Genomic DNA, 15,777 nt, shown 5'->3' with positions numbered 1-15,777 from the left:
AGTGAACAGGGTGGAGGGAGGCGGCCCTGTTCTCCAGGAGCTGTGTTCTTCTGGAGAGGACAGTCAGTAAAACAGAGACAGTGACATTATTTCTGAAGTTGATAAGAATTGTGAAAACTGTAAAATAGAGCAAAAGCATTGAAGGTAAATAGGAACTGAGCTCTCTAGGTAGTTAGCTGAATTCATCCTTCACTTGCTATTTTCTTGTTCAGTTCAGTAAGCATTGGCTTAAGGTACATCTTTACGGATATTCATTTCCTTTTTATTATCTGATGTTAGACGTGGAGGGGCTCACTCTTTGGATGTTCTTAGAAGAGAAAGGACAGGCGAGGATCAGGATTAAAAACAAAAGTGAGAGAACATCAGAAGGAGAAAGGGAAACAAGCGAGGAAGAGATCAGAGCAGGGCACAGAACGGAGAAGACGAGCGGGGAGGAAAAACAGGAAGTAGTTACAAAGAGCTCTATGGAAAGGGAACTGTATTTAGAAAAAGCAGCGCCTGTTAGGCCTGCCGTTTGTAAGGATGTGGTGTTTGGTTTGGTAATAAAAATATTTTTTTGTTGTTGTAACTTTTTTCTACCTACTATAAATCTTATTTCTTTAAGTTGGGAAAGCATTTTATTATTGTGTATTAACTAAGAAAAAATTTCTATATTTTTCAGTAAATTAAGTCCACACTTGACCCTTTTATCTCTGTGTTTGAACAACAGTGATCCCTTTATTTTCTCTGGAATTCCTTTGAACATTTCCTGAGAAATCCTCATCCTCCATACTTGGTGTTCCCACCGTGCCCTGGCAGCTCTCCCAGCCTCTCTCCAGTACCACTACTCTCAAACTTATTTCAAATCTTAGAACTCTTTTACACTCTTAAAAATTATTGAAGGACCCGTAAAGAACTTTTGTTTTTGTAAGTTTTATCTTTCAGTATTTGCCATATTAGAAATAAACTGAGAAACTTAAACCAATTATCTTTTAAACCAGTGTAAACCAACATAGATGACACTTTTATGAAAAATGACTATTTTTGAGAACAAAACATATTTATTGAAAATGATAATTGTGTTACCAATCTTTCATGCCTGGCTTAATAGTAGTCAGCTAGATTCCCTTAGCTGCTTCAGCATTCAGTCTCAGGAGGTCACACATGAGGGAACCTCTGGGGACTCCACTGTGCATTATTGTGAGAATGCAAGTGGAAAGGCAAAGGTCATCTTCATATTAGGAAAACAGTTTGGCCCTCATGGATCCTTGGGAGGGGTACAAAGACTGCACTTGGCGTGAGGGAGTGGCATCGTCCTTTCAGTGTTCACTGGGTCTAAGGGAAACTTCTTGCGAGCTAGGTTATTTCCTCCCTGTACAAGGAAGACTCTACCTTATTTCTGCTTTGTTTCAACCTTGGCTCTTTCCTTTCTCAAACTTCCTTGATTCTTTTCTCTCCATTTCCTTCCTTTTTTCCCCTAATCTTTACTTCTTACTCCTTGTGTATTACCTTCTCTGGGATCTAAAGCAATTCTCATCTTAAAACTTCACATTGGAGATCAAACGTCTAAAAATATTTTATTTCTTTGTTTACTTGGACCTGACTGTTGACCTCGTGGCTTCCATTTCTATTCATTTGGATCCAATATTCATCTTCTCCATTTCACTCTATACTTTTGCTCTAAAATTTTTTGTTTTTGTTTTTGTTTTGCATTTTGAGTACATTTACTCTCTCTGAATTGAAATTTGACAGAAACTTCATGTTGTGCAAGTTGAAAAAGGTTCTTTTTAACATACGTTGAAGATGTGAGTATTTTGTTCTTGAGATCCTATCTTAACTCTCATTTTCTTTCTCTTTTCTAAGAGGCACTTTTATATTTTATCAATGAAGGTGACTTTTGCCTTAAATAAATTTAAAAGTTTGAAATTATAAAAGCAAGTCCTAAGGTTGTTAATATAACCTTAAATTATACTTTTAAATATTAACAGTAAACTAATTTTATTAAAATTTATATAAAGCTTTCTAATACTAAAATTACTCATAAGTTCACAGCTTTTGTTAAACTGTGTTATACAGAATTCTTTTAAAAGAATTTGGTATTTTTAATAACTTTAACAATTCTTATTGTCCATATATATATATATATATATATTTCCTAAGCTCATGTTTATTTTGCCTTATTTTGGTTTGTTTGAATTCTTAAATTATTATTGTTTCTTTTTTTTTTTTTTGTCTTCACAGTCACAAACTCGCAGAACCCCAAGTCTTTCCAGTCTCACTTCCCAGGACTCCAGTATTGAAATTTCAAAGCTTACTGATAAGGTGCAGGCTGAGTATCGAGACGCTTATAGAGAGTACATTGCTCAGATGTCTCAGTTAGAAGGGGGCACAGGTTCCACAACCATGAGTGGCAGGTCTTCTCCACACAGCACGTATTATATGGGTCAGAGTTCATCCGGGGGCTCCATTCACTCTAGTCTAGAACCCGAGAAAGGGAAGGATAGTGAACCAAAGCAAGATGATACACGGAAGTCATTTCTGATGAAGAGGGGAGATGTTATAGATTATTCCTCATCAGGAGTTTCCACCAATGATGCCTCACCCCTGGATCCTATTACCGAGGAAGATGAAAAATCTGATCAGTCAGGCAGTAAGCTTCTCCCAGGCAAGAAGTCCTCAGAAAGGTCAAGTCTCTTCCAGACAGACCTGAAGCTGAAGGGAGGTGGACTGCGCTATCAGAAACTCCCGAGTGACGAAGACGAGTCTGGGACAGAAGAGTCAGACAACACTCCACTGCTCAAAGACGACAAAGACAAGAAAGCTGAAGGGAAAGCAGAGAGAGCATTGAAGTCTCCAGAGCACAGTGCAGAGCCCATTCGAACCTTCATCAAGGCCAAAGAGTACTTGTCAGATGCCCTCCTTGACAAAAAGGACTCCTCTGACTCAGGAGTGAGGTCCAATGAGAGCTCGCCCAACCACTCCCTTCACAACGAGGCGGCAGATGACTCCCAGCTTGAAAAGGCCAACCTCATAGAGCTCGAAGATGACCCCCACAGTGGAAGACGGGGAGTCCCGCACAGCCTGAGTGGCTTGCCAGACCCCCTCGTAGCCCGGATGTCCATTTGCTCCGAGGACAAGAAGAGCCCTTCCGAATGCAGCTTGATAGCCAGCAGCCCCGAGGAAAACTGGCCAGCATGCCACAAATCCTACAACCTGAATCGCACCCCCAGCACCGTGACCCTGAACAACAACAGTGCCCCGGCTAACAGAGCCAACCAGAATTCCGATGAGACGGAGGGGCTGAGGGAGACGCCTCAAGTCCTCCTGAGGTCAGGCTCCAGTTCCCACTCCACCGCTCTGCAGAATGAGAACCTGAAGAGCATGGCACACAAGCGAGGCCAGCGTTCCAGCTACACGAGGCTCTCAAAGGACTCCTCAGAGCTCCACGCAGTAGCCTCCTCCGATAGTACAGGTTTTGGAGAAGAAAGGGAGAGCATTCTTTAAGAAGAACAAGCACAAGTAGAATAGCATTACTGTGCCCCTGTGACAGGACTGACCTGAGTTTTTAGTGACTCCATCTGTGCATGTTATCTTTGTCCATTTCATTCACAAAGCCTTCACGGATGAGAAGATCTTGGGTAAAAGAGACACATACTGTACAGCAGAGGGAAGTGTGAGAAAGCCTGGCTCATCCATCAGCCCCATTGTCTTTGTACTTAGAAGCATAAAATCCCACTATTGTTATGACACCTTTCATTGGCATACAGCTGCAAGACAAGATCTGAGTATACAGATAGGTCAGAAAATTTATTAACTATAAACTGAATTTGCCAACAAAAGTAACAAGCTAGAGACTCCTTTTGAGGAACATTCATTCACTAAATATTTGAGGGAAGACATGATGCTGAGTGAACCAGAAGCACATTTTGCTCTTAAGGGGTGAAAAGTCATGGAATAGCCTTTAGAGACTAAAGGTTAATGCTCTGTAAGTTGAGACTGTGTGCTATATAACAGATTGCTTATCAAAGAGTTTTAAAATTGTAAGTAGAAAATATAAAGAGGGCTTTAAAAGTTGATAAAAGAGTGAGTCAACAGTGTCCAGAGTAGAGCCCCAGAAACTGGGCCTTTGTGAGTGGCTAGTAGGTTGGCCCATGGGGTGAGGGGCATCACCTCCCTATGACCTAGACACTCTTCTTTCTAAATCAAGAGACCTGTCCCTATATCAGCATGTGAATTCTGGGGGAGGATCATATGAAACACTTCTAGAAGAAAAGTTTAAAGACATGTAACAAAGCAAGGGTAAAAGATGAATCTTGTGTGACTTCATTTACTGACAGCAGAGTTAAGCAAACGGTCCCATTGAAATGTGGTGTGGACTGGAGATACCCCCTGCCATCATGTGTTGACATCTTTTTGGCCTTTTTAACATAACGTATCCATGTAGCACAATAATCTTCAGTCACAAATAGGATTGTAGATGTTGAGATCCTAGATGAGCAGTTACCTAAATGCGGGGTTACATTTTTGACATTTTCCACTTAACCGGATTTTTACTGACATGCTGAATAGTTTGTTTATTTGACCAGTCGCATTAAAAAGTTGCCTCTTGTGGGTTTCATTGCCTTGCTGTTTGAGTGTAATCTAACATTTCCATGAAGCGTTTATTTTGCATGACCTTAACAAATGTTTTAATCAATTAAAAAAGAAGGCAGAATGTTGACGTTATATGTTGAAATGTTAACATTTTAGTATTTATAGTGTTTATTAGTTTGCAGTATTGTGTAATCAGCAGTTATTTCAGGGGCAATGTTTTGTTCCTTTTCAGGTGAGTAGATGCAGCTTAATATCATTGTAGTGTATTCTTTATTCTGTTTGTGAAGTTAATACCAGAGTATTAAGTGTATGAATAGATTTAGAACACAATAAAAGAATTGCATGCTATTCTGAGTCATGAATTTTTATTCACTGCAGTGATGATTCACATTTTGATTAAAAATAAAAAAGTAATTTGTGTGTTTGTTTTGTCAGAGGTCTAAAGTTCGTTGAAGACGTTCAGGTTCACGTAGCAGTCACACAGCTGGCAGGAGTGTCCTGAGTGACTCTCCCTGGTCTTTTGGAGTGCATGGCTATTAGGTCCAGCGTCTGAATGGTGCTTTTGTGAAGCATAGTGTCCAAGCGCAGCTCAGTACCGTGCGTTTCTGTAACCACAAGAAGTGGGTTTTCCAGATCCTGGGAGGATGTCAGTTTAATTTGTTGCATGAGCATCCTGGAAAAGTTTGCTTTTTCACAGTGCTTTAGAAATTGACAAACCAAATGGGTTATTGAGTCGCACTATCATCCCTTCGAGTCTGTGTGTCCGTGTGTGTGTGTGTGTGTGTGTGTGTATCTGTATCTATTTATAACCTGTAGCCCAGCCTGACTCTCACATATGCAAAACTTTGCTGTAAACTGGGTGAAAAATGACAGAAAAGAATCAGTGCTCTAAATTTGCCAGTCCATTAAGAGTCTGCCTCAGTTAGCATCTTGCCAAGTTTTGTAAACTGTTTCACCTTTACTTTAAGCCACAGATAATTCTGTCCACATAGCTAATGTTAAGGCAGATTCATTGACCACAGACGTGTGGGGTGGTACCTGTGAGAATGGCCTTTCTGTAGAAGAGACTGGAAAAGAACTGATGCTGTCTCAGTTGATACAGTTTTCATGATGCTAAGTGTTTAAGGATCAGCTCTCAAATTTGGGGAAACTAAAAATTCCTAACAACCATTTTCAATATTAACATGAAAACTTGTTTTTGTCTTATATTTTATTTATGTGAGTTTTACACAGCAGTCAGAATAAGTTTAATTGCCTAGCCAAATAATTTAAGAAACTTATTTGCTAAAATTCTTAAATTGAGAACTCTTTAGATTACCTGCATGCTATAGTTCTGAGTGAAATATATTTGTAATCATGACTTTTTTCCTTATAAATACTAAGTATTAGAGAATATTTGTGAATGAAATTAAATCCCTTATCCTTCTGGCTAAAATACTAAATTTAAAAGGTTTTAAGATTATATAAGTTTTGGCTATACCAGGAATTCTCAGCCTGTTTAGAAGTATCCTAGGTTAAAAATCCCTGAATTCCTGGTTAACTCTTGAGTAAAATCAATACAGCTACCAGGAAAGGAGAACCAGAGGGCACTGTCCCCTCAACTTTATGGAGTGATATTGAGGGAATAAGCTGGTAAAAGAAAGGAGCCGTGAAATTAACTTCTTTACACTTGAGACTGAATATATATATCTAGGCTCCCTCACTGCTTGCCCTTCTGGAATTATGCTGACACTTGGCAGAAGGGAAGGAACAGCTGATGGGACTTTTTTGCTTGGGGTAGGGGTTGGGGGGTGACCAGCCTGGGTGGGCTACCTGAAATGATTGCATTTTTGATTTCCAGGTTCTGGTGCCCTTAACCCTTCCCTAACTCAGAATTCTAAGCATAGGCCATAATTTCGCAAATGAATTGGGAAACATAAATTAATCTATAACTGAGAGCCTCCCTTTGGATGGTCTTTTAATGGCTCATCACTTCAGAGAGGTTGAGAATCCTTGGTTGAGACTGATTAACTAGAAGGCAAATTTAAAATCTTACATATCTCAAACCCTTTCATGCCTAGGAAGAAAATGCTGCCTTTGAGATAGATAGATCTTCCGAGGGATCCAGTTTAAGCTAAGGTATGTAAAAAATTAGTTACCAAAGTCATTAGTTTTAAGCCATCACTGAAACAGTTCTTATCAAGAAGAGAATTAATATTCTCACCACTTTAAAAAGAATTATGGTTAAAAGTAAGAAATGGCTAAAACAGTTGGTAGAAATCAACCACCACTGTCACCGACATGGTGAAAGCCTTTTAAGTAGAATGGTAAAGCATGGCCTTGGTTAACGCCATGCTGCCGTGCCCTGGTCTGGGGATGAGAGCTTTCTTAAAAGGGCAAGAGTTCTTTGAACAGGTCTGGCTGGCTCTGTGGTGAGCTCTGAATCTCCAGTTACAGTGACACATTAAAAAATAAGGAATTAATAGGAATAAATGGATCCATCAAGAAAGGCAAACAGTGATTTCCAGACTATTAGTAGAATGACTCCTCAAAGTCAGTAAAACAGCACATGGTTTGACCTCACCGAAGTGAGAACCAACTAAAACTGGCCAGAACTGTCAATTACAATAATACTCTACAAGAAAGGCAGTGGGACTGTCTTGAGGTCCACAGAATGTTCTGACAATGTCTATACAGGGTGATCAGCTCGTTTATAGAGACTACAGTTAGGTCCTTAGTTTCCTGAGGTTAATATGCTTTGTGTAATGTTACATCCCGCCTGCCTACGCGGGAGATGTAAGAGATCCAGGTTTGATCCCTGGAAAGATCCTCTGGAGAAGGGCATGGCAACCACTCCAGTATTCTTGCTTGGAGAATCCCATGGACAGAGGAGCCTGGCAGCTGCAGTCCATGGGGTTGCAAAGAGTTGGACACGACTGAAGCTGCTAAGCACGTACAGTGTTCTTTACACCAGTGATGTATAATATGAGCCTTTTTTAGTTTTGCCTGGATTTAACAAAACACAATCTATCAAATGATTATTAGAACTTGAATAAAATTTTACTTTAAAAAAACATTGAACTCCATGCTCCCTGTTACTCAAATTGAGTTGCTTGAAATAAGATCATCTCGATTACCCACCATCATTCTCTAAATTTTAACGTGTTTTGTACTTATTTACCTCATTTTCTTTCAAGGCGACAGGGGCTCTAAGTCTTAGTACCCTGCTCATAGACCATTCCTTCTGACAATTCGGTTACCTTCTCACAGTTGTTGGCTCCTCACCAAATACAAGGGGGTAAAGAAGAGACCACCTACTACTCAGTGATCCTGCTTCCGGTTGGTTGAAGAAGAGAGATTTGTTACTTCTGCCAGTTTTCTTTGTTCCACATAGTTGTAAAATTTGAATTTGATGAAGTGTTTCTTTTAGAAAATTTTAGGTAAAAGCCTGAATGTATAGCAAAATGCATGTAAATAAACTCCTATATAACTTGACATTTCTTATATCATCTTCTTGGTCAAGTGACTAGTAAAAAGTTAGACTGTTATTTTCAAAATTACCAAACTTGCACTTTTTAGTTGTGTTTCAGAGAACTTATAGACTGTATATTGTTATACTTAATGCAAATTAAACTCTTTTTATTTTCAAAGAATTTATTTTCTTTTTGAGTTCTTTGAGTTTTTCCCCTCCATGTTTTACCTGAGTTCACTCTTTTTGTGTCTTAAGTTTTTTTTTTTTTGGTTGTCATGTGTTCATCCATTTTACCATAAAACACTCCTTAGAGTATTAGAATGGGAAAGAACCTCAAGAATGCCTGATTTCAGATGGCCAGGGGACACACAGTCAGCACTTGATAAGGGAGTGAATAAGGAATACCTGAACTAGGAGAGTTTGCCCACAAATCCTAAAAATACTGAATTTGAATGCCTTCAGACAGTATGTTTATGCCGTAGTTCTTACAGACCTTGCCCTCCCCTCCATTCAATACAATGAATGGTGTTGTCATTTTAACAATATTAAGTCCCCCCCCCCCACTTCCCTGTCACCTTATACCCATCTGCTACCTGTCTGACCATATAAACGTTTCTGTTTATGACTCTGGGAATCTTTCAGGACATGATATCACGCATTGCTAAAAACTCTCAGGGAGGAAGACCCATGGCCCATGTTGATGAATGCTGTCACGGTAAAGTGCCGGCTGTCTGCCCTACGTGGGTGTATTTTACAGTCCCCATGTGCCTTAGCCTTTTGTCTAGTCCTTTGTGGAGATGCCCGTCTTATAAATTAATTACAGAATCAACTTAAAATGGTTCAGTTCGACATTTTACTTCAGGATACTGAAGATATTTTTACGTATAACTTGGCAACAATGAGCATGTTTTCCCTGAGCCCAAGTTGCCCACGTCATTACAGTGGGGGTAGATAACGTCAAGACCATCCCCCCAAATCTGATACGTAGGTTTACCTTTTCTTTAGCTCCAATTTTCAACGTTCTTTTTTCCCCCCAGTAGGGACAGTTACTTTCATTGACCACTGCTCATTGCTGTCTCTCATTCCTTATCTCAGGCTCACCACTCTGATAAATTTGAATTAGAATACATAAATTATACTGGGATTCTGTGCTGAATGTTTTATATTTGAGTGGACCATTATGTGTGGATTGAAAATTTCTTTATTAAGGTAGGCTAACCACTGTTCCAACCACCTCAAAATCTCATGGACTTAATACATTGGAGGTTTGTTGATTGTTCCTGTAACAGTTCAGTGTTGCCTAAGTTGACAAAGATTCAGGAGCCCAGGCTTCTTCACTTTTTGGTTCCACCAGCTCCCAAAGCTGAATCCAGGGTCCTTTGTCTCATCTTCTGCGTTCTGTTGATACAAGGGGAGGGGGGAGGGGTGAGGCCCACACATGGGAAGTTTATATCGTCCAGGTATGGAAGTGGCATTTGCCCATTCCACTGGCCTTCCTAAGGCCCCTGGTCATGCTGAGCTGCAAGGGTGGCTGCGGAATTAGGTGAACTGTATGCCCTGGAGAAGGAGTGAGTGTTTTGGTAGCTCATGGGCATCTTCCCATGTAGATACCTGACATGAATGTTCCAGATTCAACACTGTGACTCATCTTGTTTTCAACTTTAATCACAGTATTTTTTTTTTTTAAGGCATCTCTTAATTTTTGCTTTGTATGCAGTTTTCATGCTGGTACGATTTCTATTAAAATCGTAACACCGAACCTGGAAGATTTTAGGATTTTAAGAGAAAGTAATTTTCAACTAGTTATTTCCATACATCTGAGGAACTTCACAAGTTTCTAATATCAAGAAGGCTGCAGGGAAAATTAAGCAAGGTTAAGAACGAAAAGAATTATGTTTCACAATTTCTCTAGAATCCTTTTTTATCCAAAGACTCAGACCATCCATAATCTTCCTGATTCTTAAAATTTGATTATAGAGCAAGACTGACTGTTGCAAGAATCTATCCTTTCAACGTGCTTCCTCCTAGAAGAGTGGCAACAGGACCTGGTTGCTTCTCCTTGTACCAGGAAGACGTGGCAGGACGTGGTCCTGGGAGGCCCCTCCTCCCAGCACAGGGACTGGGAGTTAAACAGAAGCTAAATTCCTGTTAGTGGGCACTCCCATCTGGGAAATGCAGCTCCCACACTTAGAAAGCAGTGCAAAAATAAGACTTTATGTCTACTATTTTGTTTTTAAACAAATTCATCTGCAATCTAACTCTGTTGACTACTTTCCAGTTTTTTTTTTTTTTCCTATTGGTATTTCATCAATTTCAAGGTGCAGTTTTTCACACCTTGACTTTTCTGAAATATCTTCCATAACATCAATAGGAACATTGATATTCCCATTTTTCCTTCAATGTTTCCTAAACTAATGACACATCCCACAGTTGATGTCGTCTTGTTTGGATTGATGAGACATTATTTTATGCCGTGGTCACATTGAGTTGTATCTTTAGCAATAGTAATGGACTAGTGATGGTTTATAGTCAACTGATCCCCCACATTTAACATTTGATGTTGAATATCAGTTATTCTGTATTCATTTTGGATAATGTTATACATTTATTATAATTTAAAAGTTTACATTTATTGAACACATATGCCTCATATTGCTCTATAATCTCTATATGTAACTACTTCACAACCTCATGAATTAATTACTATTATCCTCAATTGACAAATGAAAAACTGAGTAATTTCCCAAGGTCATACAGCTTCTAAGTGGCAGAGCTAGAGTTCAAGCCCAGGCAGTGGACTTCAGAAGGCCCACTCTTATATTACATTTATCTGCATTGTTCTTTAGCTAATTGGGGATGAGTCAATTTTTACACTTCTTTCAAGATACACTTCAACTATAGCTTAATTTGCTGTACCATTACCATTGTCTACTTGTTTTAAAAAGGGTTTGGGGTTTAAGAAAATGTCTTTTAAAAATCTATAGCTGTGTAAATTACATATATAGGGAAAATTCTGTTTTTTTTTTTTTTTAAACATCAAACATCTTTATTCCTACTAGTTATTTTGGAAAATGTTTAATTTTTAGTTTAAAAATCTTTATTTTTTTTAACATTCTTTACCCCATTATCATTCATGGACTAGACCATCACATTAAAGTTGTACATAGTGCTGGATATATTAATTTTATTTGCAGTCTTGTTATATGGTTTTCAAATAGTTGCCCTTCTATATGCCTATTGTCAGTATTCTGTGTTAGATTGCAATCTTAAATACCACTATATGTATTTTTCTTTATATTCTATTATTAAAAGTACTAATACTTAATAAATGTTAATAGATAAGTAATATATATATTGCCTATCTAAAAAATCATTACTGCAGCAGTTTTGTTTTTTTTTTTTAATTTAATGATTCTGGTCACTGTCTCCTAAGAAGAAAATGGGCAAAATGAGACTTTCTGTCTTTCTTAATGTCAGCTAGTCACTAAATGCAAGAAACCAATAGACACATCAATATTAGTGGGTTGACAGTGGATTGAGGTGGTGGTGGGTGACAATTTAGTTTTATATAATTACCTGCTTAATAATTTGAGTGCTTATTCAAGCCAGATACTGTTATAGGCATTTCACATGGATTAACATATTAAGTCCTAGTAAGTATATGCTGTCATTGCCCCCAGCGTAGAGATAAGGAGTCTGAAACACAGATGTATAACTTCTACATGACAACAATGCATTAGATTTTTATGGCTGTTTCCTAAACTCCTGACATCGTTATCTTAACTGTGAGAAAACCAAAGCCTTGGCAGTTTGAGACCCCTCCATTCCCCTGCCCCCAAGGTCAGTCAGCTAGTAAACAGGACCAAGACCCCAGCCCTGGTTTTTTGGCTCCAAATCTAATGATTCTTCCAGCCCACTCCATTTCTGCCAGTTAGCCATCACTCTGTCCTCATGGGTCTGCAGTGCTTCTGTTTCCCATATTCCATTGCTGTAGAAAATGTTAGTGGAGAGTATTAAACATGCCCGTCTTCACACTCTGCAGGACAAGTCCTGGTTTTCCCAGGAAGCTCTTCTCCTTTCTCGGTCCTCTCTGCCTGAGCTTGGTAGCCTCAAAGCCAGCAGTAAAGGAGCCCAGCTTTATAGGCTACCTGGGCCTTTAAATCCTTGTGTATCTCAAAACGAACCCTCTTGTCTGGTTCCACTGTCCTCATTGACTGGAGCTCCTGAACTGGTGCTGGGGGGCAGGGTGGGGAGTGTGTCAGAGTATGCCTGTGCAACTGTGTATTTAAATGTGACCTTGCCAGACAACTTACTTGATTAGGCCCATCACTGAAACCCCATAGCATCAACGGAAGTATTTTTCCTTCAGTGTTTCCTAAAAGCAATGAGACACTGACAGCTGATGGAAACATGGTATGTGAGGTCTGACCCTGGTGATGTACACAGCTGTAAGTCATTACTTTTCACTGCAGAATAGTATTCTATTATATGAATATATATAACTTATCTGTTTACCTCATTGGATATTGGGTTGTTGCCAATTTTCATTGCAAAGTTTGTATGACTATGCATTATATGTCTCCTGTTAAACTTGTGCAAGAGTTGGGACTTTTTCTGACAAATTTCTGGATTTGAGTTATTTTTTAAAACTTGTACTTTTGTGATCACAAGAAAATCACAGGAAGAAAAGACTCTCTTGGTTTACTGAATCACTAAACCTCCCCAGGGACAGGTCTAATTGGATTGCTATGACAATCATGAAGCCTTTACTGAGGTCTCAGGGGCTGGGAGTGAGTGAACACAAGAGATTGATAATGAATACAAGGGGCCTTGTATTTTGAGACGATGCAAGAAGACAGCTATGATGGAGGCCCTGACACTGTGGATGTGATGGGGAGAACGTACGTGTGCCCAGCACGCCCTAGAATTCCAACCTCCCGTTCCTCTGTCACCAGCTGAATGTATCCCCTCAGATGTCAGCCGTCACTTCACGTGCCGCTTGTCTAAAACAAAGCTCAAGACCATCCGTCAGACCAACTCTCCCCACTGGGTTTTCCTCCTTGTCATGGGTGCCATAATTATCTCTGTTACTCAGGCTCAGAACTGGAGATGTCTTTGCCTCCGCTCTCTGCCACCCCCTCATTGCATCCATCACCAGGCTCTCAGGTCTCTGCAGTGTCTCTCCAGACCACCCCACTAGGGTCCCTCCACCTTGAATCCAGCCACCTCCCACCTGCCTGTCCCTCTTCCCGCTTCATTCCAGACTGCACACGATGCTGATGGAGCCTCCTAAAACACAGAGTTCATTTCCTGCTCATTGGTGGTGATGACTCCCCTGTCACTCAACGTACCCAATTTGAGTCATTTGGAGTTTATTCCTGTGCAAATTGATTTCTAAGCTAAAGTTTTTCATTTCCCTAGTTTTTCCTGAATATTAACAAATGTCTTCAGGAAACTAAATTCACAGATGGTCCTTATTTTTGTGAGTTTGTTCTTATTTCCTCCCATGCCCAGGTGCATGCTCTTTTCTTCCTCACATGCTGTTCCTTCTTGGCACAACATCTTCTCCTGAAATGTAATTGTCTGGGGTATCCATTAAAGCTTATCACAACCCAAGGGAGTGCCCATTTGTCACTGCCATATGCAAGGTACTGGGCCAAGGGTCAAACTTGAACTTGGTGTGCAGCAAGTTAATGGAATTTATGACTGTAAGAGTTGCCATAAGTTGAAAAATAACTGGCTCTCAAATATTTTAGAAAAATTTAATGAGTGATAAGTGATTAAGAGGGTTATTGTATAACTTATGGAAGCACAAGAGTCTGGTACTTAACAACATTCAGAGCATAAAGGTCTCCAAAGAGACCTTGAAAGATTCAAGTGCCCTTAATTTGTAAATTAAAAATGAGATTCCGAATGTTTTCCAACATGTCGCAACTTGTTTTGACTTGCAGCAGCATTAATCTCAACATTGTCTAAATTAATCTTGTTCTAGCAGCCTTGAAAAATAGAAGAATGTATTATTATGCATTGACTTAAAAGGAATTATCATTACTCGGAGCAAAGAATAGCAAAGGTTATGTGAAGTCAATTTTTTATGTGAAATATATAAAGAGTGATTTGATTGGAATGAAGTGACATCAACAGTGAGCGTGTGGCCTTGAAAATTAAACAAGATACAGATGATATTGATGATCAGCGTGTTGGTCATTTACATGATCATGATAAAGGTGAGTGCTGTGACTCCAACATTGTGACAAGGGCTGGGAAAAGAGGTAACATTGGGAGCAAGTCTCGTGTCCTGAAGGACAAACTGAACATAAGGTAAGACTTTAAAATCTGTACCATGATTCTGAATGACAAATGGAGAAATCAAAGGCTTAGCGTTTGTTCTGGTCTTTCAAAGGAAACTGGACGAAAATAGCGTGGATTTGAGGAAAACAGTAATTGGAGATGAAAGGTGGTGTTTTCTCTGTGACCCAGAAACAAAGCGTCAAAGTTTGCACTGGAAAATTACAACATTCCCAACATCCCCAAAAGTACACATGTCAAAATCTCAAATAGCAGGCCTGTTGCTTTGCCTGTCTGCCATCTGCAGGACGTTCAGACGTGGAGGTCAAGAGTCCATCCAGCTCATCACACGCACACATACACATGCACACACACACACACACACACACGTGCTGATGGCCCACGAGATGCACAGCAGAGTTGCACAGTCAAGAGTCCATCCAGTTCATCACACACACACACACACACATGCACACATGCTGACAGCCCATAGGATGCTCAGCAGAGATGCACAGTCGAGTCCATCCAGCTCAGCACACACACACACATGCATACACGTGCAGGATGCTCAGCAGAGTTGCACAGTCAAGAGTCCATCCAGCTTATCTCTATCTCTCACATACACACACATGTGCTGATGGCCCACAGGATGCTCAGCAGAATTGCACAGTCGAGTCCATCCAGCTCAGCACACACACACACACACACACACACACACACACGTGCTGATGGCCCACGAGATGCACAGCAGAGTTGCACAGTCAAGAGTCCATCCAGTTCATCACACACACACACACACACACACACACGCACACATGCTGACAGCCCATAGGATGCTCAGCAGAGATGCACAGTTGAGTCCATCCAGCTCAGCACACACACACACACACACACACATGCACACATGCTGACAGCCCATAGGATGCTCAGCAGAGATGCACAGTCGAGTCCATCCAGCTCAGCACACACACACACATGCACACACGTGCAGGATGCTTAGCAGAGTTGCACAGTCAAGAGTCCATCCAGCTTATCTCTCTCTCTCACATACACACACATGTGCTGATGGCCCACAGGATGCTCAGCAGAATTGCACAGTCGAGTCCATCCAGCTCAGCACACACACACACACACACACACACACACACACACACACGTGCAGGATGCTCAGCAGAGTTGCACAGTCAAGAGTCCATCCAGCTTATCTCTCTCACACACACACACGTGCTGATGGCCCACAGGATGTTCAGAGTTGCACAGTCAAGAGTCCATCCAGCTCATCTCTCTCTCACACACACACACACACACACGCACATGCACATGTGCTGACTGCACAGTCAAGAGTCCATCCAACTTATCTCACGCACACACACACACACACACACGTGCTGATGGCCCACAGGATGCTCAGAGTTTCACAGTTGAGTCCATTCAGCTCATCTCACACACACGCGTGCTGACGCCCC

General features: G+C 40.4%; 1 protein-coding gene across 1 annotated transcript in view; it reads left to right on the top strand.

Annotated features, from left to right (window-relative positions):
* The window catches only part of KIDINS220 (kinase D-interacting substrate, 220kDa), a 93,273-nt gene extending 88,353 nt beyond the window's left edge, over nt 1-4,920 (top strand). The window contains 3 exon segments of the mRNA XM_010852041.1: nt 2,221-2,750; nt 2,752-2,821; nt 2,824-4,920. Coding sequence (XP_010850343.1) covers nt 2,221-2,750; nt 2,752-2,821; nt 2,824-3,483 — 1,260 coding nt within the window. The 3' untranslated portion in view covers nt 3,484-4,920.
* The last annotated feature ends 10,857 nt before the right edge of the window (nt 4,921-15,777 follow it).

This window comes from Bison bison, unplaced genomic scaffold, assembly GCF_000754665.1.
Source record: "Bison bison bison isolate TAMUID 2011002044 unplaced genomic scaffold, Bison_UMD1.0 scf7180017864307, whole genome shotgun sequence".
NCBI classification, from domain to species: Eukaryota; Metazoa; Chordata; class Mammalia; order Artiodactyla; family Bovidae; genus Bison; species Bison bison.
The sequence above is the reverse complement of the archived record's forward strand: the minus strand, read 5'-3'. Positions and strand labels throughout refer to the sequence as shown.